The sequence below is a fragment of the Populus trichocarpa genome, chromosome 14 (genome assembly GCF_000002775.5).
Source record: "Populus trichocarpa isolate Nisqually-1 chromosome 14, P.trichocarpa_v4.1, whole genome shotgun sequence".
NCBI classification, from domain to species: Eukaryota; Viridiplantae; Streptophyta; class Magnoliopsida; order Malpighiales; family Salicaceae; genus Populus; species Populus trichocarpa.
Genome location: NC_037298.2, coordinates 792,609 through 816,652, shown reverse-complemented (window position 1 = coordinate 816,652; position 24,044 = coordinate 792,609). Strand labels below are relative to the sequence as shown.

The following is a 24,044-nucleotide window of genomic DNA, read 5'->3' as shown; positions in this document are numbered from 1 at the left end:
ATGCTTCAACAAAAAAACCAAAAACATAAGAGTTGGTGGTTAGCACTTTCGAACGTTTTTGAAATATAATCGAAGAATTTGCAATGTGTTGTAGAATTCCTATTGTTTTCTTTTTCGCTACAAGGAAGAAGGTTGAATTTGAGATATCCTAGAAATGGATGACATGATTAATACATCACTTCTCCGACTACAAGTTAATTGACAGAGTTCCTCATATTCATAGAAGTATATGCTATACCCGAATAAATAAATGTGGAAAAATTCCAATTCAATATAACTATCAACAGAAACTCTAAAGGGCGTAGGAGTTTCAATGTAGCAAGAGTGAAAAAAAAATTAAGTCTGGGGGCAGGTTGATTTCATCTTTTTCATTAGTATATTGGTCATTGACATATTAAGCGGGAATGATGGTGTCTTTTCTAATTTTTTAAGTACAAATATGTTTTTACCTTCAGAATCAATAAAATATAGAGTTGTTGCCGGAGTGTTTTCTTGATTTTTATTAAGTTTCTTAACAATAAAAATATTTTTTTACTTTTAGAATAAAAAAAATATTGAGCTGCTGAAAAATGATTGTTTTGGTTTTTCCATCATTTATGTACATTGAAAGTATGTAATTTTTGAAATTATCAGGGTCATTGGAGGGTGTTGATATTTTTACATTGTCTTTTGAAAGGGTCATTGGGGGTGTTGGTATTTTCACGTTATCTTTTAAATATTTAAATCACAAAAACTACCAGCGCGTGTGCAATGTGCGCTAACAAGTGTGTGTCGTCTACACCTTTTAGGCGGCACGTGCGACGCCACTCGATGGCTAAAAATAGTTTTTCGTCGTTTTTCTGGATGCGCCAGCATGTCCTTTTCCACATGATTTAACACGTGATGATATGTGATGGTTAAATTATCGCTAGTGGTTGTATGTTTTTTTTCCCCTTCTTTTCTTTCTCTCAAATGGTCAAATACACAATTGTCCTCTTTAATTTTTTGTTTTCAATTCTGGTTCTCATTCTTTTAATTTATCATTTCGTTATTATTCTTTTTAAAAAGTTTTTTTTTTAATTTTCAATTTAGTCCTTCAATTACGATTTCTTATGCTTTATTTTTTTTTTATTTCGGTCCCCATTCTTTTATTTCTTATTCCTTTTATAGAAATTTTTGTTTTTCAATTTAGTCCTTCAATTATATTTTCTTATATTTTTGTTTTCATTTCGATCTTTATTTTTTATTTTTAATTTTTTTCCCCAACCCTTTTGTTGAAGTTTTTTTTTACTTTTAATCTCATCTTTCAATCAAAGTTTTTGTTGTTTTTTCCTTAGTTTGACCCTCATTTTCTTGATTTGTTTTTTTTGTTAAAGCTATTTTTTAATTCAATTGAAAATTCTTATTCACCCTCTAACTAATAGATCCAATCTATGATTTTTTTTTTGAAAAAAAATATTCAAAACAATATCTTTTGGTAAGAAAATGATCAATCATTTTTTTTAAATACCCGAAACAATATCATTTTATTAAAAAAATAATCGATCCAAAATAAAATCCTACTCAAACTAGATTTTATAATTCACTAATTGCGTGTTCAAGTAACGTGATGTAAAATGTTTTTTTATTTGAAAATATATAAAAATAATTATTTTTTTAATTTTCAACATAAACACATTAAAATTACTGAAAAAAACTAAAAAAATATCAATTTCTTTCAATGCAAAAACTTTATTAAAAAACATTCAAAAACAAAAAAACTATCTCTCTCACATAAAATGGTGTTTTATAAAACATTTATCAAACACGAACGGTACGGGAAAAACAAAGGAGGTGGTTGTTGGGAGTATAAATCGTATTGATAACACATCAACAGCAACAACGGTGTGGTGTGATGGCTTCATAATAATAAATTTGCCGTCGAAATCGTCCAAAGTCAACAGTCCAAACCCAATACTTTTTCTCTATTTTATTTTCTTTAATCTTGCAAACGCGATTGATTCCATTTGATAGCCTGATGCACAATAGGATCTGACAGCGTGGCAAATCATTTCTTTAACCTGAAACTCCACAAAAGAAAAGGAATAAAAAAATCCTCAACAGATTCAAAGTCTACCCTAACCAGCCAATCAGCTCCCGTTACATCTACTCCTTTTTTGTCTGTTCTGTTGCCACACTTGCCCTCTCTCTTCCCTCACCCGTGTAATCAAATCCGGTTCCTTGGAACACGTTAGTGTGATGAGATATAATTAAAATTATGTTTTAATTTAATTATAATTTTAAAATTATTTGGTTTTGCATTACTTTCATTTAAAACTTTTTCTTGAAATATTTATCATAAAAAAATATAATTTATATTTTTTCAAAAAATTATTATTTAAACTCACATTTTATTTTTAGTTTTGTTAAATTTGTTTTGCTCGATAAGTTCATTCAAGAAATTCATAATTCAAATTAAATCTAGGTTAATTTTTTAATTAAATTAAATTAAATATTAAATTATAAACTACAAATAATTTGATTAAGTTTTTAATAACTAGTAAACTAAATAAAACTTTTTTAAATTTATATAGGTCGATATCAAGAAAAAATAAAAATAAAACAATTTCGTTTTATTAAAAATATATCAAAAATAAGTTTTAAAAAATAAAGTAATATTATTTTAATATATACTTTAAAAATAATTATTAGCGTAATTATAAACAACTCCTTTATTAATCATTCAGCTGTCTCAATTTTTTATGTGCAACGAACTTCATCCATTTTCGTACGGTTTTATTTACTCATCTTTTACTGATTCAACTACCAATGGCAAAATATCTCCAACAACGCTTAACAACATTTTAATAAGAGACCAAAACAAACCCTAGATTCTTCGGTTATATAAACTATCATCTCTGTCTGTATCTCCGGGCTCATTATCCTCTCCCCTGTTTCACAATTCAAGCCCTCGGGTTCCCTTTTGCGGAAGCGATGGATCTTGAATTGGTGAAAAGTGGTGTCCACTTTTCTAGGAGGAAAAAGAAATTGTTAATTCTACTTGCTGTTTTTGGTGTATCTGGCTATGGATTTTACAGGTTGTATAATTTGCCTGCTGTGGCAAGGAAAAGGAGGGGATTTATGAAACTAATGGGGGCTTTGATTTCTATTGCCGAAATGGTTTCTGATTCCACGGAGACCATTAGTATTGTCTCCAAGGATTTGAAGGAGTTTTTGCAATCTGATTCGGATAAGATTCCTAATAGTTTAAAGCAAATTTCCAAGATTGCGAAATCGGATGAGTTTTCTGAGTCTTTGATGAGGGTTACTCAGGCTTTGACCGTTGGAGTTTTGCGAGGGTATAATTTGGAGTCTGGAAATGGTAACACGGTAGGGTTAGGTTCTGGGAATTTGAATTTTTCTGATAAGGTGATGGAGAGGTTGTTTTCCAATGAAGGAGCTGGGTTTGTTTCTGTTGTGGTTGGTAGTTTTGCGAGGAATTTGGTTTTGGGGTTTTATTCGAGTGGTGGAGGTCAAATGGGGTCGAGTTTGTCAGATGTGCCTGGATGGGTTGGTGTGGTTTGTGATGATCGGTGTAGGGAGCTCATTGCTGATTGCATACAGAAGTTTGTGAGCTCGGCGGTTTCTGTTTATCTGGATAAGACGTTGAAGATCAATTCTTATGATGAACTTTTCACTGGCTTGACAAATCCAAAGCATCAAAACAATGTGAAGGACGTTTTGATTTCTCTCTGTAATGGTGCTGTGGAAACGCTTGTGAAAACATCTCACCAAGTGTTGACCACAAGTTCGAGTGAAAAATCGGGTTCTACTTGTTCAATTGTCGAACAGGGTGAAGTGCTGAGTGCGACAAAAGATGGGTTTCTCAATCGAGAAGCATGTATGAAAGACGGAAACTTTTTTGATGGGGTTCAGAGTGATGGATGGGTTGGAAAGGTTTCATCTACTTTGTCAGTGCCAAGTAATAGGAAATTTGTGTTTGATGTGACTGGGAGGGTGACGTTTGAAACGATAAGGTGTATTGTGGAATTCATGCTGTGGAAGATGTCAGATGGGGTGAAGAGAAGTCTCAATGTGGTTCAGGAAGAGATAGTAGACAGGGGACTCGAAGTAGTCAGATATGTTGGGGCTAAGTCCTCTGTTATTGTTACTGTATGCCTTGCCTTGTATTTACATGTTCTGGGTGGCACTAGGGTTCTCTTACCTGCTTAAACTGACAGGGCTCTTCCTTCCCTCATGAAGTAGCTCTTCTTGTGGAAATAGAGAGGTCTTGTATGTATAACTTTGTACCTCTTGGTTAAAATGATATTAAAGTGAGCATACTCATTGTGATGGTGGTTTTAGCCTCAATTCTTTGCACTCTTCTATTAAATTTGATAGCTTCTTATAATGGAATTGCCCTTCTTTTTTGAAAAAAAAAGGAACAATAAAAAGAAACCAGATTTGATGCATCAAATTACAATCTTACTTCCTGACACTTGGATATTTACCTTCAATATGCTTGGTTTTATGTTGATACATGGAAGCCACAGTTCCATGCTTTTTGTTTACATAGTCTATGCAAACTAAGCTAATTCCTTGACCATTGCTGTGAAGAAAATAGAATAAATTTCTTAACGTGGAGAGAGTGAGAGATGGGGTGTTAGGAACTGCTAGAAAGCCTTTACTTTCTCCCCTTTATACTATACCAATAGAGTTACAACAAGTTACCTGTGTTAAATAAGATCAAGCATACTGAGATGAACTTGGTGGTTAGATCATTTCCCGAGGATAGAAGTAGTGAGTGATCTGTTGATTTCCTGTGGTTAAGAAGTTATTGCAACAGAGAAGTTCAGGTATGTATGTTCATCTTCTGTTCTGCTGTGTATTCGGACTTGCAGTTTTTTTTCTGTGTCCCCAATGGAGTATTTGTGTTTGTGTTTGATTAGTATCCTAGTATCCTGGGATAGAAGTAACAGATACAGAAAGGATATAAACATGTCTTGTTAGAGGAATATAAAATAAATTTGTATTTGAGATAATTTTAGAGTGAATTTATATATTTTTAAAACAAAAACAATTGGGAGATAGGTTTTTTCTGTCTTTACTATCTCCATCATTTTCATTTTGAGACATTAACTAAACGCAATTTTAAGCTCGTCTATTTGTATTTCTTCTTGAAAGAAGCGTAAGTCTAAACTAATTTAGACTCCCTCTATTTCACTCTAGAGAAAAAAAAAGGAATTCATTCCGAGCAGAGAATTACCCTCGAATGGGTGATTTTACTACTTTTTACCCTCTCCATTAACCCTGAGTTTTAGTGGAATAGTCCTGATGGGTTCAAACGGGTAGTTATTGATGCTATTTCCTACCCCATTAACACAGTCGAGAGAAGGTAATTAAGTGATTCTTACACCAATCCATTATATCCTGCTAATGCAGATTTTGTTATTGTTACTGGTTGACGCTGTCAAACATCTACAAGAAAAGTAGAAGTTCAAACATAGCTGCTGGTGTTATTTTAAGCTGCACTTGAAAGTGATAATTGAAGCTGATTGGAAACACCTGTAAGTTCTGCTGAAACTTTACTTCCGTGTTTGACACCCTGCCTTCAACTTTTGCTACAAATAGACATGGATTGTGGAAAGAGTGTTCTCTACTACAAAAGATAATGTGATCGCGCTGACCTGATAGGAATTAGCATTGCAAGCTGTGTGAATTCTGGAATAAGTGTAAATCATTTGCCAGCACTTGTTGCTTTCATTGGCCCGAGAACACCAAAAACCTGTGCTAAAGGAGTCTGCTTACCTTTCTTCTAAAGAAGAAAGAGTTCATTGCTCTCGCATAATATTCTATGAAGCTTCCTTTGTCATATCTAAAAAATACGAAAGACTCATAGACTTTTTGTATGCTTTGGAATTGTGGGATTGGAAATTGAAGGCACCACAGTAGTTTACATTGACACAGGTCGATACATGGGTTAGGCGGTCAACCCAAGCTATATATTTTTTTCCTAGAATCCTTGAAAGACATCGTTTTTAAAGGTGTTTTTTTCTTTTTTAAAAAACATTGTTTTGATAATAAAAAAAAAAAGAAACTTATTCAAAGTAAAATCTAACCTAGGCTAGGCTTTAGGCCAATAAATCATCGAGTTGATAGTCAAGTTAGGTTTTAAGACTTGTTTTGGACAAATTTGATTGGAATTTTCTAACACATAGGGGTGATACAAGTCTTACCGAAACAATTTATGTTTTTATTTGCTTTCCCAAACATGTAATCGCCATGAAACTTTAATTCTCAGCAGCCACTAGCCCTTTTCCAACCACAGATCGGTAGTAGCAAGAAATTACACATAGATTGCACACTGTGATGCTAAAATATAACTTCGATTTATATACTAATTCTGATTCTGGTAATGAATTAATTCCTCGTAACAGAGTTGATACAGAGAAAAGTAAACACGATGAAGTAAAATTTTGAGACTGTAATACAAATAGCAGGAAGTAGGATATATTTCTTAATATATCATCACCAACAGATGTACTTCAACTTCCATCTTTATTGATTTTACAATTGCACTATAGCTAGCTCATGGATTCTGCTTCTGCGTGTAGATATAATCCACTTGAGCTGCGAGTGTCCTTCTCGCCAAGCATGCCTCTACCCCTAGTCCTTCACAGCTCTCAACAACCGCAGCCTCATCTGCCTTGACATCCTACGTATCACATTAAAAACAAGAGTCCAAAATCACAACAAAGAAACGTATAATTAGAGTCTATCAATACAAATACAAATGGTGACTGACATGATGATTGAGAAACATAAAGACCAAGTTAGGTTTTCACCAGAGGTTCATCGGATAAGACTGGCACCGGCCGGGGACGAGCAGCATAAGTAAGCGTAAAGCTGAGGAGAAGGGCTACGGTGAAAAGGGCTGTAAGCTTAGACATCCTTTCGGCTAAAGGTTGCCCTCTGGGTTTCTTATATGGTGTAGAGCCGCGAGACAAGGGAAGGTTGATAGGAGGTGAATCATTATATAGTTGGCAAGGAGATCAGGGCAATGAAATATGTGAAAAGGTAATTAAGATCAAGGTAATTGGATTAGCAATATAATAACCAATTAGGTCATGACACGTTGACGGATTACACGGTTTATGATTATACCGTTACTGTGCTAGCCATGCAAGAAATGGAAAATGATTAACATGTGTACGAAGAATAGATTTCAAGTTTTTATGTAAAATTTTTGGTCCAAGTGTGTGCGTTGACGATTGGAAATTTTCCTATATTTTGGTGCTAATTTTTTAGAATTCAGTGAACTTTTTATACCTTTCGACAAAATCACACTATTTACTTTTTTATGACAATTTAATTATTAATAAAGTACAAAATTGTATTTAGATTATGATTAATGGGTGTATTAAGGATAGGGTTAATGATTTTACATAATATTTATTGTATACCAAATCATGATTGTTCAATTTGGATTTAATGATTTAGATTTAATAAATATGATATCATGCAAGGATCCCATATAAAAAAATATATCTATTAAAAAAAAATGACTTCTTAAAAAGTATATTATCTTTTCAGATTTGTATCGTATATTTTTTTAAAAAAATATCATTTTAATGCAAGTAATTATCGTTTTATTTGACAGTAATTTTGATTGGTCCTTTCAAAATATTAAAAATAATTTTCACTATTAAATTATTGAAATTATAATTAATTTCTTGAGATTACTTTAAAATTAAAAATAAGATTTACTTAACAACAACTTAATGCTTTTATTTCAGTTTAATTTAAATTTGAATTTGAATTATGACAAACAATATTTTTCAGCATCAAGAAAATATTCATGGAAAATTATTAACATGTGTATAATTTTCGCTTTTTTTTTATGTTGCTAGTTTTTATTTTATTTTTTATTTTTATTCTAAAAGAAAAAAAATAAATTTAAAAAATAACTCAAAAATAAATTATCACATTGATAATTCTACATTTTACATATGTAGGAGAACCGGGGCCAGGAGCTTGATGATTCCTAGTGATTTATTGTGTTGTGATAACAAAGGAACTCGGGAATTGGAGACAACAAGCAGCTGAATGGTGACGAGAGGGACTGGAAGATTGTTTACAGGCGTTGCATTTTCTTTCTAGTTTTGCTTGAAGATTTTGGGAGATACTATCATGGCTTCTCTTGTTTGTTTTATTTTCTTTATTTTGAGTTTGGAAGTGCTCTGATGCTAATAAGTTATGTTGTGTGGTTAAATTGAAGTTTTTGGAATTAAAATTAATTGTCTCGCGTATCATTAATATAAAGAAATTACTGATGAAATTACACGGAGCCTTTTAGCTATTTATTTATTGATGTGCTCATCTTTTTTATTGCTCAAAAAATTAAATCTACAATTATAATTGAAAAATTAAAAAAACAAAATCACTTTAACCATTAAATCTACTTCTTGAAGTTTATAAAACTCTTAATCAATTAACAATTATATATTTTTGTTTTTGTTTTCTGTTCCTTTCTGTGTGCGTGTTTTTTTAAGTGATGGACAATCATCACTAATGAGAGCATATGGTTAGGGGTTTATAGTGTCGACGAGCGTGATACCTTTCTTCTCCTGCAGTTCTCCTCCCCTGTTGCTTGGCGGCGATTGCGGACACGTGAGAGCAGACATAACACAGGATGTCTGAAAAACACATGGGCTTTGAGCCCGATAACATGGTTGGGGGTTACATGCCTCAAAAGCCCGGAAAAACTATCAAAGCTAATGGCCCGCCGCCCGCGTAGAATGCCAATCAAAACCAAGCCTTCAGAATATGCAAGATTACACGTGGCGTGTCTTTATCCATCGTACTTGTTACATATGGTCTAGAGTTTGGTCGGTGCCAGATGTATCTCAAAATTATATTGTTTTGAATTTATAAAATTAAAATGATATTATATTTTTTAAAATTAAAAAATAAAATGTTATTTTTTTGGATAAAAATTAAAAATATAATTCCTAAAGCAGCCAAATCTCATCCAAATTTGTTCAGATCAATCAGATCATAAATTAACTTATAAGGTTATTCAAATTAACATGAGTCAGTTTTTAAAATAGTTCTAAAAAAAATCCAACTCAAATCAAGTTTATAACGCGTTCAAATGGAGTTTAGTTAGCTATAAACTAAAAGAGAAGGGAGTTTTAGTGTACCCCTCCTCGTAAAGCAATATTCATTTGATTAGTGCTTTGCTTCTTCTTCTTCTTTTTTTCCTTTTCTTCTTTGAATTTTTTTTCAGTTAATACCTTCCTTTTATTTTATCTTTTAATATTAGATTTTTTCTATTGAATTATCATACTCTAATGACATAGATTATAAGTTTGGCAGGTTAACTCTGTTTGGCGTGTTAACCTCATTGACTCAAGTTTTTCTTTTTCTTAATTAACCATTTTTCTTAATTTTTTCATTTAATATTGGGGATTAGATTTCATGGTTTTTGTTTTTACTTTTTATTATATTATTTCAATCTAATGACCCGAGAACAATTCTTAACGGATTAACCCGAGTATACTCGAGTTGTTTTTTGTGTCGTTTTTTAATTGATTTTTTTCTAATTTAATCGTTCAACACTAAGCCAGTTAAGATTTGAGTTTCATAATTTTTTTTTACTTGCTTTCTGTAAGGATATCTTGGTCTCATTATCATGGTTGCATGTTTTGACATTTTAACCTCGATTAAATTAGGTCGGTTTTTTATTTTTTTTCTAAGAGGTTATCTTGATTTTAGAACTCGGGTCACGATTCCTTCAACGTTGGATTTTATTTTTATTAGACTATTCCCATCTCATGTCATGGGTCGCTAGTTTAACGAGTTAACCTAATTAAACTAGTTATTTTACTTTTTTTTAATTGATTTTTTTCTCAATTTTATCATTTAATATTGTGTTTGATTGAAAATTAGATTTCATGATCTGTTTTGGTTTTTTATTTATGAGGTTATCTTAATCTTATGATCTAGTGATAGTGTTTAACATGTTAATATGAGTTGACTTGATTTATTTTTTGTATCATTTTTTTAATTAGAATATTAGCATCGCCACACGTTGTCACAAAAGGAAGAGGATGTCGTGACACTTTCAATGACATAGCAAGAATTGATGTTGTATTGCTGGAAGACGTGTCATGCACCACCGAAAGGTAGTTGTGCCTCCCACGTAAGATTACACACACTAGCCATGTTTTATTTTTTAATACTATCATATATTTATTAAAATAACAAAGCATTCTTTAGCTCACTTAATAATAATGGAAAAAACGAGCATGAAAATACAAAGACACCTTTAAATGCCGGTTTATATATATTTTTATTTTTAATAGTATTTTAGTTGTTTTATTGTTCTTTTAAAAATATAAAAAAATTTATTTATTTTTTATTAATTTAATAATGACTAATAAAGCTTCTTAAATGACTATCCTAATGAGTTTCCTATGTACTATGTCTTGTTAAATAACTACTGCCATTAATAACCTTAATAACCGGTTCAATATTTTTTTATGGTGAGAATAACAAAACTGTCATTACATTGTTTCAATGATCTGTGCTAGTGAGAGTGAACGGAGCTTTCCAAAGGGATTTTAATTTTGATAATAATTTTATATATTGTGCTACAACTTTTGAATGATCAGTTGATGTTCCCTCCCTTCTTTGCTATTAACGAGAAATTTATCAGCCACTACATGGTAGTGGGCTTTCACGTGGTGGACCCGTAATATATAATGTGATATTTTCTGCAAGTCTTCGTCAATTTTATTTTTTATTTTTTAATTCTCGAGTCTTTGTTAACATTTTAAGTCTTGGTCAATAATTCATATTGATATGAACGAATGGTTCCTCGGAGCCACAAATACCATCAAAGCAGCACAAGTCTTGCTGCTGTTCCAGGTTTTGCGACCAACAGACGTGAACCCTTGATTTGAAGCTGGTTCATGTGTTAGCACAAACGAACATGCTATATATTGTCGAGTCCAGATGTATGTTATTCATCATTGCACACTTGAATTAATAATATTCTGTATGTTATTCATTTAGCCATGAATGGTATATTTTTGGTCTGTCACCATTTGTTTCTCAACTTCCCTTGATTCTTACTTCTGTTTCTTCCCTGATTCAAAATATTTTCCAGGAACGAAGACGAGAAAAAAAGAGAGAGGTAGAAGATGCTGGAGGCATTGTTAGCAAAGAAAAAGGAATTCCGTGGTTTAAGACTTAGCAACTGGCTAGCAGCTTATGCGATCTATCAACTTGAGTAATTTTACAGATGAAACTGCATGATTTGAGTGAATCTACCACATCAGAACTGGGATGACAAGGTGCAAGAAAGAGACTACCAGTTGCAGGCTTGCAGCTGTACATGTACTGTCATATGATTGACATGGGCAAAATAAATAGCCCAGCCAGGCCTAAGGAGGAGGAGGAGGGGAAAGAGGAAGGAGAAAGAAGAAGAGCCCATCCAAGGCCCAATATGACAGCCCCAGCCCGACCGGAGAGGAAGAAGAGAAAAGAAAAAAAAGAAGAAGAGGGAGGGAAGGGCCCAATTTAGCAACTTGTTGGGCCAAATGGCCTAGACTTCGTCCAAGATTTGAGAGAACGAAAACAAAACATTTCAGCCTCGAACAAGCTTATTTTTTTGGTGCTGTGCAGTCGAGGAAAGCAAACTGGCCTCTAAAGAAGAAGATAAGGTATAACTAAATAGTCTTAACAGTTATGACATAGTCGAACTATTTTTCCTACAGCCAAACTAACAAACTGCAATAATTAAATCGTATATAAGTAATTACTTTGGTTTGGTTTTCTCTTCTTTTCTTTGAAGAAAGAAAAAATCCCTTTTAAAAACGAAAAAAGCTATTCAAATCCAAGTTGCCACTTACTCAGGTATTTTTCTACCTTGTTTTACCGAGAGCTTTTTCGTGGTGAATAAAATTTTTATCTTATCAAACAATAAAATATTGTTTATTGATTCTCTCTTAATAGGACACTTCGATTGAGACCAAAGCAAACAATTGGGACCAATCAGATTGTCCAGCGGCTGTGGTGAAATCTAACTACAGTAAATCGTGTTATAACGTGTTGCGACGAGTACATATATAGTCATGCCATAGTCTGAACCCTCATATCTTCCCCTATCGATTGTTTTTCGAGCATCCTCGCTCGATTTCGTGGAGACATTGTTTATCTCTCTCACTCTGTCTCATACACTACTTCATCAAGTACGAAATTTTCTCTCTCTGGATTGTTGTGCTTTTAGTTTGGAGTTTTCAGTACTTTCAATTGCTTTGTTTTCTGCAGATACCAGCCAATTCAATGGAAGGTACTTCATCTGAGCTTGTCGGAGGTACAGTACAATCCTTTTATATATCTATGATAAATAAGTATTTAGTTGGCGAGATCTCTAATTTATATGTTCATCATTTCTCACGTATTTTCCCCGAGCTTGCGATGCTTAACTAGCCTGATTTTGCTTTCATGTTGATGTTGTTTGGTTTCCACGAAATTTTAAATCTTTTTTTATATATATAAAAAAAGATGGTAATAGAATCGTCATTCAAACACTTTGGAAAGTTACCCTATTAAAATCAATTAGAGTCGAATATAACTAGAAGGAGATTTGTTTTAAGGGTTTTTTTTTTTAAAAAAAGGGATATATATAGTTGAAAGTAAAGAGAAAAATGAACAACAATAATTCATGGTAGTAATGTATTATGGATATATCCTGTTTTGATCCTTGATTTGCTGAGTTCAGTCGGATCATCTAATTAAACATGAAACAAAGTTATGATCATTAGTACTGTTCGGTTAAACATTTTAGCTCCTCGTCACCCGAGTTATCAACCCTAATTTATTACAAAAAAGAAAAGAAAAGAAAAGAAAAGACAATAAGCTTCTACATAGTTTTTGTGGAGTGTACAGATCAATTTAATTAAGCAACTAATCCTTGATTAGGTAGCTAGGGGCCGGTGACTACAAGTTTTATAACAGTCCTTTCTTTTTTGGAATTATATTAGTCATATGTAGCATATAAATTGGATAAATACAAACGGATGGCTGGAGCTTCTTTTCCAGTGAAAATCTTGACAGTACTGGTACCTACATCTAGAACCCATTAATTAAATATGGTGGTGAATTATCAAATACATCAGCAGGTTAACATGCATATACATTGATTGTAATTGAGCATTGTATTAGGAAGGATGATTCACCCATTTTATATTGATTTGTGACTGTTTTATAGATATTAATACATGAAGAAAACCAATAATGCTAGGATATTGAAAAGCTAGTGAACGCAAATTCGATTATTGGTTAACATATTTGGCAGTTTTTTTTTTTGTCACTAACTCAGTATATATACTTGAGCTCTAGTATAGTTAATTTGAGTTTTGTTCTCCAAAATCTTAAACACATGAACAGGTGATCATAATGATCAAACTGTCCAACCGTCAGCTGAAGAAATTAGAAAAGAAAAGAGACGGCAAAGAGACAACAGACGTAAGAAGAGAGAGCAGGTAGAAGTGAATGAGTAGCTTATCTCCCCTCCATGTTTTATTTTCTCTTTTTAAACCCCATAAATAGTTAATCTATCCTTTTCTCTTTCTATATATGATATATATGGGCAGCGAGAGATAGAACGCACTCAGAGAGAGTTGGAAAAGATGAAAGCAGATTATGCTAAGTTGGAGAAAAACCATGCCTACTTAAGAGGAAAACTGGAACAGTTGGAACACGATGTGGAGCAAACTAGAGAAACTCGTAGGCGACTGGAGCAAATAGTTGAACAACAGAATATTATGATCAACATGCTTCAGATATTTACTTGTAAGGCTGCGGTTTCTCTTCCTACATACATAGTGATACATACATACATAGTGATAAAGTTATTTGGAACATTAGTTAATCAATATATAAAAGGAATTGAATTTCTTGTTAATCCAAAGAACTCACAAGTTACTAAGAATGTCCTGAATACCTACAATAAAACAGTTCTGGAGTTTCAAAGATCCTACAATAATAAAGTCAGCATTTTCTTAGAAAGATATTAAATAATTTAAAGCAATAAAAATAATTTCAAAGAGTCTTTAATTTTAAGGATAAATTTTGAGTTTTATTTATATTATAAACTCATGACCTTTTATCTAGATAATTAATTCAAAGAGTATTTATATCCTCTTAATTTTATCGTTTCTACAGACTTTTGATGACGAGGCATTCGTTGCCGAGGCAAGGGTTACCTGTCCCTCAAGGGTGGGCGCATGTAAGTATCCATTTTCTTTATAATTACTTGTGTCCCGTTTCTATTTTTTATGAAGAAATAATTGTTGATTACCTGCGCGGCATAAATTTTGTTTTTGTTTTCTTAAAAAAAAAAACTGCAAACAAATGAATTCTCAAATTTTTAAACGAGGTGATTTTCAAAAATTGTAACAACAATTGTTGGTTTTGCTTTTCTCAACAAAAAAAAAACAATAACAAATTTTTATTTATGATTTCAAAATCTGAAAACTAAAGCAAAAGTCAAAAACTTAAATGATGTCAGACAATCTCTTAATTTAATTTTTTTTTATATATATAATGGGTTCTAACAATTTCTTTGTTATAAACAGGAGAACAATAGTGAGCAGCCTGGCTCAACTTATGGTGATCAGTTCTGTAATTTTAATGGCTGCTCGAGGATAAGTACTGGGATGGAAGCAACAATATCATAGACGAGTGTTATTTGAGTTATGAATGTCGGCATGTACTAGTAATGCTGCTGGGAAGACAAAGATTTTCATTTATCAGAATCTCGTACTATAATCTATGGGTGTTTTTTGAAGTTTTTCAATAAGATATATTTGTAAACAATTGATTGAATAATTGCTTGATTATTATAACTTGAATTGTTCATTCCTCCCAAGATCGGGCATTGGATAGAAAGGAACTTTGTTGTTTTAATTTCAAGCGAGAAAGTAAGAAATATTTTGAAATCCCTCTTGTATGTTTTTTTGGAAATTTTTTAGGGCAGTGCTGGATTCAGCCCAAACTTTTGGGTTGAGATAGAAACGGATCCAACCCACTAAATTTAAAAAGAAAGTGTCATTTGCATGCAGAATTTCTGCATACACATGGTTGTGGCAGGTTTCAAGATGGCAGAAGGAAGAGCAAACTTGCTTGGATGGAAGTGAAGAGAGGCTGGTATCATTCCCGTTATTGCAGGGAAGATCTTTCACGGTGGCTAGAGGTGGTCGCGTCACTGGAGGTGGAGAAAAAAAGGAGGAAATTAAGGTTGACAGAGGGGAAGAAAAAACTGGAAAAAAGATGGTTTCTTTCCAACTTTGCATACTGATTTCTTCCTCTTCGAGGAATGGAATCCACATATATTTATAGGGGATGGAAGAGGGACATGTTATCTGGTGCCAATTATTGGCCTTTGATTCGATACTGAAGAATCCCAAATGTTGGTTCCAAGCTGTTACTATGGCCTAAAAAAGCTGACTGCTAAGGGTGGTCAGGTTGGCTATGGAGCATGTTTCAAGAGAGTAGAAGGAAGTGCAGTCTTGCTTGTCCTGAGGTGAAGAGAGGCTGGAGGTGTTCTTGGCATTGCAGGGAATACTTTCGAGTGGTTTTTGGTGGCAATGGTGGCTGAGTTGTGGCGGTAGAGCTAGCCAAAGTGATGGTCGAGAGGGGGGAAAAGATAGAAGAAAAATGGCAGAAAAAAACTGGGCAGAGATGGTTTTTTCTCAACTTTGACTTCCCATTTCCCCCTCCTCCGGCTATGAAATTCAAATAAATTTATAAGAGGTAGAAGATAGACTTGTTGTCTTTAATGGTGCCAAATCTTGGCCCTTGTTTCAACTGATAAAGATCCCAACTGATAGTTTAAAGTAGGCATTATGAATTGTCAAATCTACCAATTGAAGGCTGCCTGAGTCGGCCACTTTAGACCTGTTCCACGACCACCGTAGTGTCAATCAGCCTGAACGAACCACATGAGGCTATATAGAAATGTCTGGTAATCATTTGCGTGCATGTTTAAAATAGCTTCTTGAACTGTCATTTCAGGAGAAAAAAAAAAAGAGGCCAATAAATAGTGAACTAGACAACGCGTCACCTGTTTTTTTTTAAATTTACTTTAGTCCTCCACCTTTTGATTTATTATAATTGCACCTCTAATTGACCATAAACTTCCAGCTTAATGCAACTTGGCCCCTGGAGAACTTCAATTTTAACCCTGAATTTCGAATCCTTTTGCACTTTGATCCTTGGTCTCAGATTTATGCAATTTAGCTCTTAATTGACCATTAAACTTTTAATTTCCTTCAATTTCACCTCTATTTTTGTCAATGAAACCCTATAGTTTGGCGCATTTTATAAATTAGTCTTTGGCTGTGAATTTCTTCAATTTAAACCCTAATTGACCCTAAAACTTTTATTTTCTTGTAATTTTGCCCCTTATTTCAATCAATTAACTTGGTAAAAATTAAAATTTGTCTCTTAAAATTCTAATTTTCTCAATTAAACTCAAATTGGGCTCCCAAACTTAATGTTTTACCAATTAAGCCCCTAGTAAAATTAATTTGACCCATTTAGAGTATAATTAAGTTCTTGCACCTAATTCAACCTTTCAATTGAATCCAAATTAATTCTTAAACATAATTAAAATTAATTTACCCTGTGATTAAATTAAATTGGCCTATTAAAAATTTAATTGTATTCTTGGACTTAATTTTTATATAGATTCACCCAATAATCATTTAATTTGACCTTGAATTTGCGTTGTTTCTTTATTTTTGGGCATAATGAGGTACAATTATGAGGAATAACCTAGAAGAAAAATATTTTTTGTCATAATTCAATATTTTATTTTGAACATAAGTCATTCATGTTAATTATTTAATTCATGAACAATATTGGATCTAAGTCATTCATGTTCAATGAGATTTGATGGGTTTCTTTTTGCCATCGCTGGGCCGAAATTAGGTGTGCCTGTTGTTTCGAATACTGTAAAATTGTTCTTTCAGCATCAAGAAAAGAGTGGAGCCTGAGTAGCTCAAGGCCAAGGTGCTCCACGGCAACATCAACACCGGATGATCATCCACCACATAACATTAACACTTGGATTTTTGCACCCTCTCTTTCTTTATTTACTCCTGACTGATAAGAACTTGAGAAGATTTCAACTGGCTGCTTCATATCTGCAGACACAGTCGTATATGTTTCCTTCGATCGATTTTGCAGCCAGCCTCTTTTTCTTCACCATCACAAGCTGCATAAATGAGATCTGTACACATACTAGATGATGTCAAAAGAAATACTACTAAGCTATTATTACAGAAAAGACAAAATCTTTGGATAGTTTTGTAGTAAATTTTTATCATTTCAAACATATCTGCTCTGTTCCATTATCTTTGTGTTTTCATGTCTCGAGATAGTAACTAAACCAATAGATGTTAGAGTTGGCGTCTTGAATGCCATTTTCTCAACATTTTAGAATGTCAGAAGAAATACTTTCACAGGGTCAGGCATGGAGCACTGGTAATGGTAAAAGAAAAGCACATTTAGACCGACCATTGAAATTCATATGAAGAGCTCTACCCATCCCTTCCAATATAATCTGCGCAGCACAAGCTTCAGCGTGTGATTAGTTGCACTCATTTGTCCTTAATTTTATGTTTGGAACAGTTTTTTTCTCGAAAGAAAGTGAGGAAAAGGAGGCGAGGCAAGGCAAGCATATATACTTGAACATGGGGACTTTTTACCAAATCAGCATCCTTTGCAGCGGCAGCAAGCTCAGAGCTGCCCTGCATCATATCAATGCACGGACTCCCACATCCATTCTCAACAACCATCAAGGGGACTGGGGAGGAATTCTCTTTAGAACCATCTGAAGTGCCTGTCATTGCATCAACAAGTAGGCCACCTGCTTCAGCAGCTCTGCGAAGAACATCACAATACTGTTGAATAGTAGAATCAGCTTCCTCCCTTTGGTTTACTACCATAATTCATGGCATTGTTCAAGGACAAATACTTCAAAAAAGAGTGAGATGAGAAGTGTGCAAATCATCAAGCATGTGGACAAACCTTTGCAGCCTCAGCAGCAATGCCAGGAAGCTCCATAGCAGGGGGCATCATTTAGTGCTGGAAGGGAGTTCGCAACCAAAACAATCTGCATAAACAAAGTGATGGGTAGTGCACAAATTATTTGAACGTCTTCTTTCACTAGCATCATTCAAAGGCATACTAATTACCTTCGTAAACTTGGCAGTGCACAAATTATTTAAAATAAAAATGAAAATTTAGTTTCCAATTTTTTTGTATATTTGCTATGGGTTTTGTTCAAATTTTCAGGATGCTCCAAGTTTTTGCTTTTCTAGGTTTTTTCATTTTTTTATTTATTTTACCTCACTTTTCTTTCTATTTGCTGAGTTCTTCAAATTTTGTTAAGTTTTTGAAAATAATTCCATGTCTTGAAAATTAATTTTTTAGGGGGGGTCTAAGAGGTGTTTAATGTTTTTGCATACAAAGTGACAAAATAATATAAGAAAGAAAAATTCTTAAAAAATATATAAATCAACACTTCATAAATACAAGGATAAATAGATACATAATCTCAAATATTACTGTTTATCCTTGGAAAAAAATGTGATAGGAAGGAGGGGAAAATTTTTCTTTGTTTGAATAAAAAAGTGAATGAAAGATAATAAATATTAAATATCATTAATGTCCTTTGCAAGGGGATGAAGTGAAAAATAAGATTGAAACCATTTATTTTTTAAAAGAATAAAGTTGAGTATTTTTTATTAAATAAAGTTAAAATCTGTAACCCAAAATTTTAAATTTTTAGACGAGAATTCAACAATAATTTTATATTATTCTTTAATATATTTCTTAAAATAAAAGTTACTTAGACATAAAATTTACACATATACACAATACCTTATGCTTGATTTTATTAATTAGAATGTGGTGATTAAATTCAAATTCATGACTGTCTGGTTTTCAAGACTTTAATATCATGTCAAAGAATTATCTCAACCAAAAAATTTAAACTTTTAAATAAAATTTCATTAATAGTTTTATATTATTGTTTGACAAAATCATAGTTGTAAAACTCAGATCGACCTGACAGGTTTATTTGGGACTTGGTCAACTTAAGTGGTAGACCAATTTAAGTTGGAAAATAAAAATAAAAATTATGGCTAGCCATATCTAAAGCTAGGGTTAATCCATTGACTTGGTCAAAACTCAGGTTGTGAGCATTTTTTATAGTTTTTTTTTTTTTGTTAAAACCATGTCATTTTAATTTTTTTTAAAAAAATAAAAGATCAAACTGGGTTGACCTAGATCAATTTTGATCTGTAACCTATATCTTATTTTATACCAACCTTTTAATTAAGTTTTATAACTATGAAAAAAATAGTAAGTTGATCTAAAAAAAAAAGAAATTATAAAACTATTACCCCAATTTAGAGGGGAGACTTTAGAGGAGAAAGAAGCGTTAAAAGTAACCTCCATTTCCCTTCCCCTTTATTAAAAAGTTTCTTCTCATGTAAAATCAAGCTTTTACATGAACCTTAATTTTCACCGTCTCGTTCTCCCCTGCCCTCCAATCAAACTTTTTCTGAAACAAACTGTAAAGTAATCAATAAAAGCTCCTCTTTCCTCTTTTTTCATGCACGCGTACATTCTCATAATCTCATGCGCACTGATTTGACGAGGCAAAACATTTTGCTAGCAAATAAAAGCTATCTGCTTTTCTATCTAGAATAGGTTTGTTAGACATGTCATGGATGGCGTCACCGCCTATGATGAGATGCACCTCCTCTCATTGGGTGCCATCATTATTATCTTTATTTTGTTCTTAATTTCATTATAGTCTCAGTCTTATCCTTGACCGCTTCCATAATTTCCTACGTGTAAAACATATGGTAAATGTACCACACATGCAAGGTCGGGTTGATATGGATGGTTCTTGGTTAGTTGTTAGAATTGTCGAGTTTGATTTGATTTAATTTAGGATTTTAATTATTAAAATTATCGCATCAATTAATATATTTAAATCAATGCTATTTCAATCTTTTAAAATATTTTAGATTTAATTTGTTTGTATTACAATAATTATCCAACTAAAACTTTAAAATGAGCTAGATTAAGTGGGAATTCGCTATCTGCTTAAAAATATCTTGAACAACACTATCTCATTATTTTTTGATATTTTTTTATTTAAGGTAAAAAATAACAATCTAAAAATGTTGATGGGATTTTTAATTTTTATTTTAATTGAGATTAATTTTTTTTAACACTTTTGAAATATTGATTCTATTATACTGATTCAATATTCAAATTTATGCTATAAAGAAAACGTAAGGGTTTTTTTTCATGTCGCAGACTCACATAGCATGAATTTTGAGAGTTATATTTGAAAATTAAAAACTGTTTGGAATTACATTCTAAATAATGTTTTACAAAAATTTAATTATTTTTTATTTAAAATTATTTTTTTATATTTTCAAATTGTTTTAATATACTAATATTAATGATAATTTAAAAAAACTAAAGAAATAATATTATTTTTATATATTTTCAATCAACTATTTTCAAAAGTAATTACTACAACCCTTCTAAACGACCCCTTTAAACAACATAAAGGACAATGCCACAGGCTGAGGCTGGTCCCTTCTGTGCTGTGCCTTTCAATGCAGATATGTTGGGACAGCAAATATTGTTTCTAGCTTTAATTTGCTAGGTTTGTTACATTCTTAGGTGGCTAGGTTTTGACATTTGGAAGCTGGTCATCAAAGTTCATCTACCCCAAGTTTGTTCTTTTTTTTTTTTTTTTTTTAATCTTGCACTTGGAGTCTATTGCTCTGTCAATAGAGTTCGGTTAAGTTAATATCTTTTACGAATAAAATTAAAATTTATTTTTAATTAGTTTTGAAATCATGAATTTTATAAATTAATATGTTGTATGGGATGTGTTGAATAACTATGCTATAATAGGCTTCAATTTAAAGGATTGTTACAATGTCCATATTAGCAAATGAGGATGAATATTGGATTTTAAGTATAATGATTTTTTTTTTATTTGAATTTAATAATTTAATAAAATCCCTATTTTTATTATATAAATATTTTGAGACTTCACAAGTGAAAAAAAAAACATTTCTAAAATATCTAAGAAACTTGTCCGCAAACAATGTCTCTACGGCCCATCTAATTACCACTAGAGGACATGAATGAGAATCATGATGAAGACTCTCATACTATTATTTACGAGGACATACTTCGTAATTTCACAAATCAACAGGGGCAATTTTCGGAAATTGCCTTGTAATAATTAACAACATTAATACCATGCCCCTGGAGTCCTTAAGGTAAAGCCTGAGACTTCTATATCTCACCTCTCTTCCTGAGGCTACTAGATCTTTCAATTCATGGCTGCAACTACCTCCACGAATTGCTCTAGCTTCTTCAGTCTGCGTTCAAATTCTGTTGAGCCAAGGGTCCGTACCACATCCAGTCATGGCTCGTCACCGGGGTGTGGAAAGCTTGATGGGGTAGCTATGTGGTTCATCAATGGTGTGGCAAGTGCGTTTTTTGCATCCCTGGAGAGATGTTCCTGCATCCGTATTGCCACTGAAGATGATGGTGATGAAGCTAACGATGCACCCTTGATTCTCAATGATGGAAACATGAGGCACCTTGAAGGTGGCACTATTAGCCGGAGAAGGACAGGGAAAGGCAAGAGGAGTGCTAGGGCATTTGATGAGGACTGAATCTCTGCATGGGTTTGCTTGAGCAAACTTGAAAAGAACGTTCATTTTGGTAAGTCATGGGGTTTTAGGATGTGTGAGGTTGGTTTGCTTCTTCTTTTTGTTCTTGGGAAGGTTGGGAAATGGTAAAGTTAAGGACAGTTGTGTTTGATGGTACTCTGATCTCTTATGAGTTATGATACTTTGATCAATTATAATATATATGGAAACAATTCACTAACAGAATTCAAATTATATACATGTTCATAATCTTGACTAATTAAAATCGTCGGTGTTTTACTATCATTATAAGTTTTGGAAAATTAATTATCTCAGTTTCGTATATAAATTTCTACTCATAAAATCTCAAAAAAAAAAAAACCCTTTCTTGTAAGGAAGAAAATGCTTACTAAAATATGATACTACACCGCTATTCAATAATTTAGGAAGTAGCCTGATCCATTACATAAGTGCTTACTAGCCATCAGAGTGTTTGCTTTCAATTTTGTACCCAATGGAGGAAATCAAGTTTGGTTCTTATTATGAAGATGATAACATGAAATTCTACCGAATTTTGATTCTATCATTTAATGTGTGTTTGTTACTGTGATCTGTTTTTTTTAATAATTTTCAATTAAAAAAATTTAAATTAATGTTTTTTATATATTTTTTTATAGTTTTGAAGTCGTACTATAAAAAACATATAAAAAATATCATTTTAATATATTTTAATTAAAAAAAACTTTTGAAAAACATCATGTACTACAATATTAAACACACAATTAATGCTTTTATGACTTTTTCACATGCTTTAAGATAAAAGGGCCTTTACTCTTTAGTACATGTTTGTTTTTGCAGCAAAAACGGTGTTTTCAAAAATTTTAAAATATTTTTTTGTTTAAAATTATTTTTTTTTATTTTTGAATTGTTTTGATATGCTGATGTCATAAATAAATTTTAAAAAATAAATAAAATTATTTTGATACATTTCTGAGCAAAATAACTTTAAAAAACAATTGTTACCACGATACCAAACAGACACTTAATCATGTTTAAGCCTTTCAATTTGGCAAATTAAACCAAAACCACCAATCATATTTTTAATTAGAAGATCGATTAAGTTAAACATGAACCATTTAAGTCTTTTTAAGTAGGTAATTAATGCATTGATTTGTTTTATTTAAGCACTTATTTGGATGGTTGGGAGTGTGCTACAATTGCTTTTTAAAATATTTTTTGCTTGGAAATATATTAAAATAATATATATTTTTTATTTTTTAAAAATTATTTTTGATATTAGTAATAAAAATGATTTGAAAATAAAAATAAATAAAAATTCAAATTTAAATGAAATGGTATTTGGAATGTAATTTTAGACGAGTCACCAACTTGAACAAATTAATTCGTTTTCTTTTAATTATCTCATCTTGCATTTCCCTCTTTTGGGAGCCATGATATTTCGTCTTACAATATTGAATAAAATAAAAGGTAAACTCGGCACTAACGCCTAAAAGTGCTTTAAATGTTTTTTCCCCCATGATTTTGAATGATGATGTCTTTCTTATCATAATGTTTTTTTGTTGCTGGCTGCTTTCTTTTTACTGTATCTTGGCACTCCATGTCTAGGAATCCAAAGATAGACGTGTTTAATTGGAATATGAGCACGACTTATTCTAGCTTTAAAATGACTGGTTGGGCTCCTATTTTTCTCGTTTTATTAAATGTGATTTCGTAATTATTCCTGTAAATAATATCACATCATCACCACCTTTTTTGTGGTGATAGGTCAAGTGAGACTCAAGTTTAACCCCACAAATATAACTGCTCATCTTTTAATCGTAGTTATTAAACCATTAATGGTAGAGTAGTTGGAGTTGGTGACTTACTAATTTGGAGCTTAACATAGCTCAATTTTTTTAAATTTTTTTTAAAAATTAATTCATCAAATCTTTGGTAACTTGATAAAACCCACGTGAGACCTTGAAAGGTTAATTTCAATTTTTATTTTTATTTTATTTTCTTTATAAAAAATAATGTCATTTCAATTTCTTTTTAAATTTTATTCAAAATGAAGTCGTTATTTACTATTTTAGAATGGATTTGGGTTAATCGGTTAACCCATATATTAACTTAGTACACTTTTTGAATTGGATCAAGCCCTCAACTACGTTTAATAACTATAATTTTAATATTCAGCTTGAATTCTTTTTTCCCGGTTGTAACTGCAACTTTTATTGTTTCCATCTCGCTGTAGAATCCCACCAGCATATCGATTTTCATGTCGTTTTTTTCTTTTCACTGGTGCAAGTA

At 32.1% G+C, this 24,044-nt stretch overlaps 3 protein-coding genes and 1 long non-coding RNA gene across 5 annotated transcripts; 3 read left to right on the top strand and 1 right to left on the bottom strand.

The window, feature by feature from the left end:
• The first annotated feature begins 2,751 nt into the window (after positions 1 to 2,751).
• On the top strand, positions 2,752 to 4,329 carry LOC7488859 (protein PHLOEM PROTEIN 2-LIKE A10). The gene has a single exon (XM_024584459.2). It carries the CDS (start codon positions 2,953 to 2,955, stop codon positions 4,189 to 4,191), a length of 1,239 nt encoding a protein of 412 aa, XP_024440227.1. The 5' UTR covers positions 2,752 to 2,952; the 3' UTR covers positions 4,192 to 4,329.
• Positions 4,330 to 6,328: 1,999 nt separating this feature from the next.
• Positions 6,329 to 6,976, bottom strand: LOC7488858 (phytosulfokines 3). The gene is made up of 2 exons (XM_002319985.4): positions 6,804 to 6,976; positions 6,329 to 6,673 (listed from the first exon to the last, which is right to left on the bottom strand). Exons 1-2 carry the CDS (start codon positions 6,906 to 6,908, stop codon positions 6,548 to 6,550), a joined length of 231 nt encoding a protein of 76 aa, XP_002320021.1. The 5' UTR covers positions 6,909 to 6,976; the 3' UTR covers positions 6,329 to 6,547.
• A 3,833-nt stretch (positions 6,977 to 10,809) lies between these two features.
• LOC18104794 (uncharacterized) lies at positions 10,810 to 14,899 on the top strand. Of its 2 annotated transcripts, XR_002977670.2 has the most exons (8): positions 10,810 to 10,979; positions 11,132 to 11,687; positions 11,980 to 12,215; positions 12,295 to 12,340; positions 13,417 to 13,511; positions 13,623 to 13,821; positions 14,194 to 14,257; positions 14,607 to 14,899. It is a non-coding gene; the product is annotated as an uncharacterized LOC18104794 (long non-coding RNA). The 2 variants fall into 2 exon arrangements; XR_008057210.1 differs by lacking the exons at positions 10,810 to 10,979; positions 11,132 to 11,687 and adding an exon at positions 11,736 to 11,880.
• A 6,444-nt stretch (positions 14,900 to 21,343) lies between these two features.
• On the top strand, positions 21,344 to 21,989 carry LOC7497315 (uncharacterized). Its single transcript, XM_002320641.4, has one exon. The coding sequence runs from the start codon at positions 21,417 to 21,419 to the stop codon at positions 21,756 to 21,758; it is 342 nt and encodes a 113-aa protein (XP_002320677.1). The 5' UTR covers positions 21,344 to 21,416; the 3' UTR covers positions 21,759 to 21,989.
• The last annotated feature ends 2,055 nt before the right edge of the window (positions 21,990 to 24,044 follow it).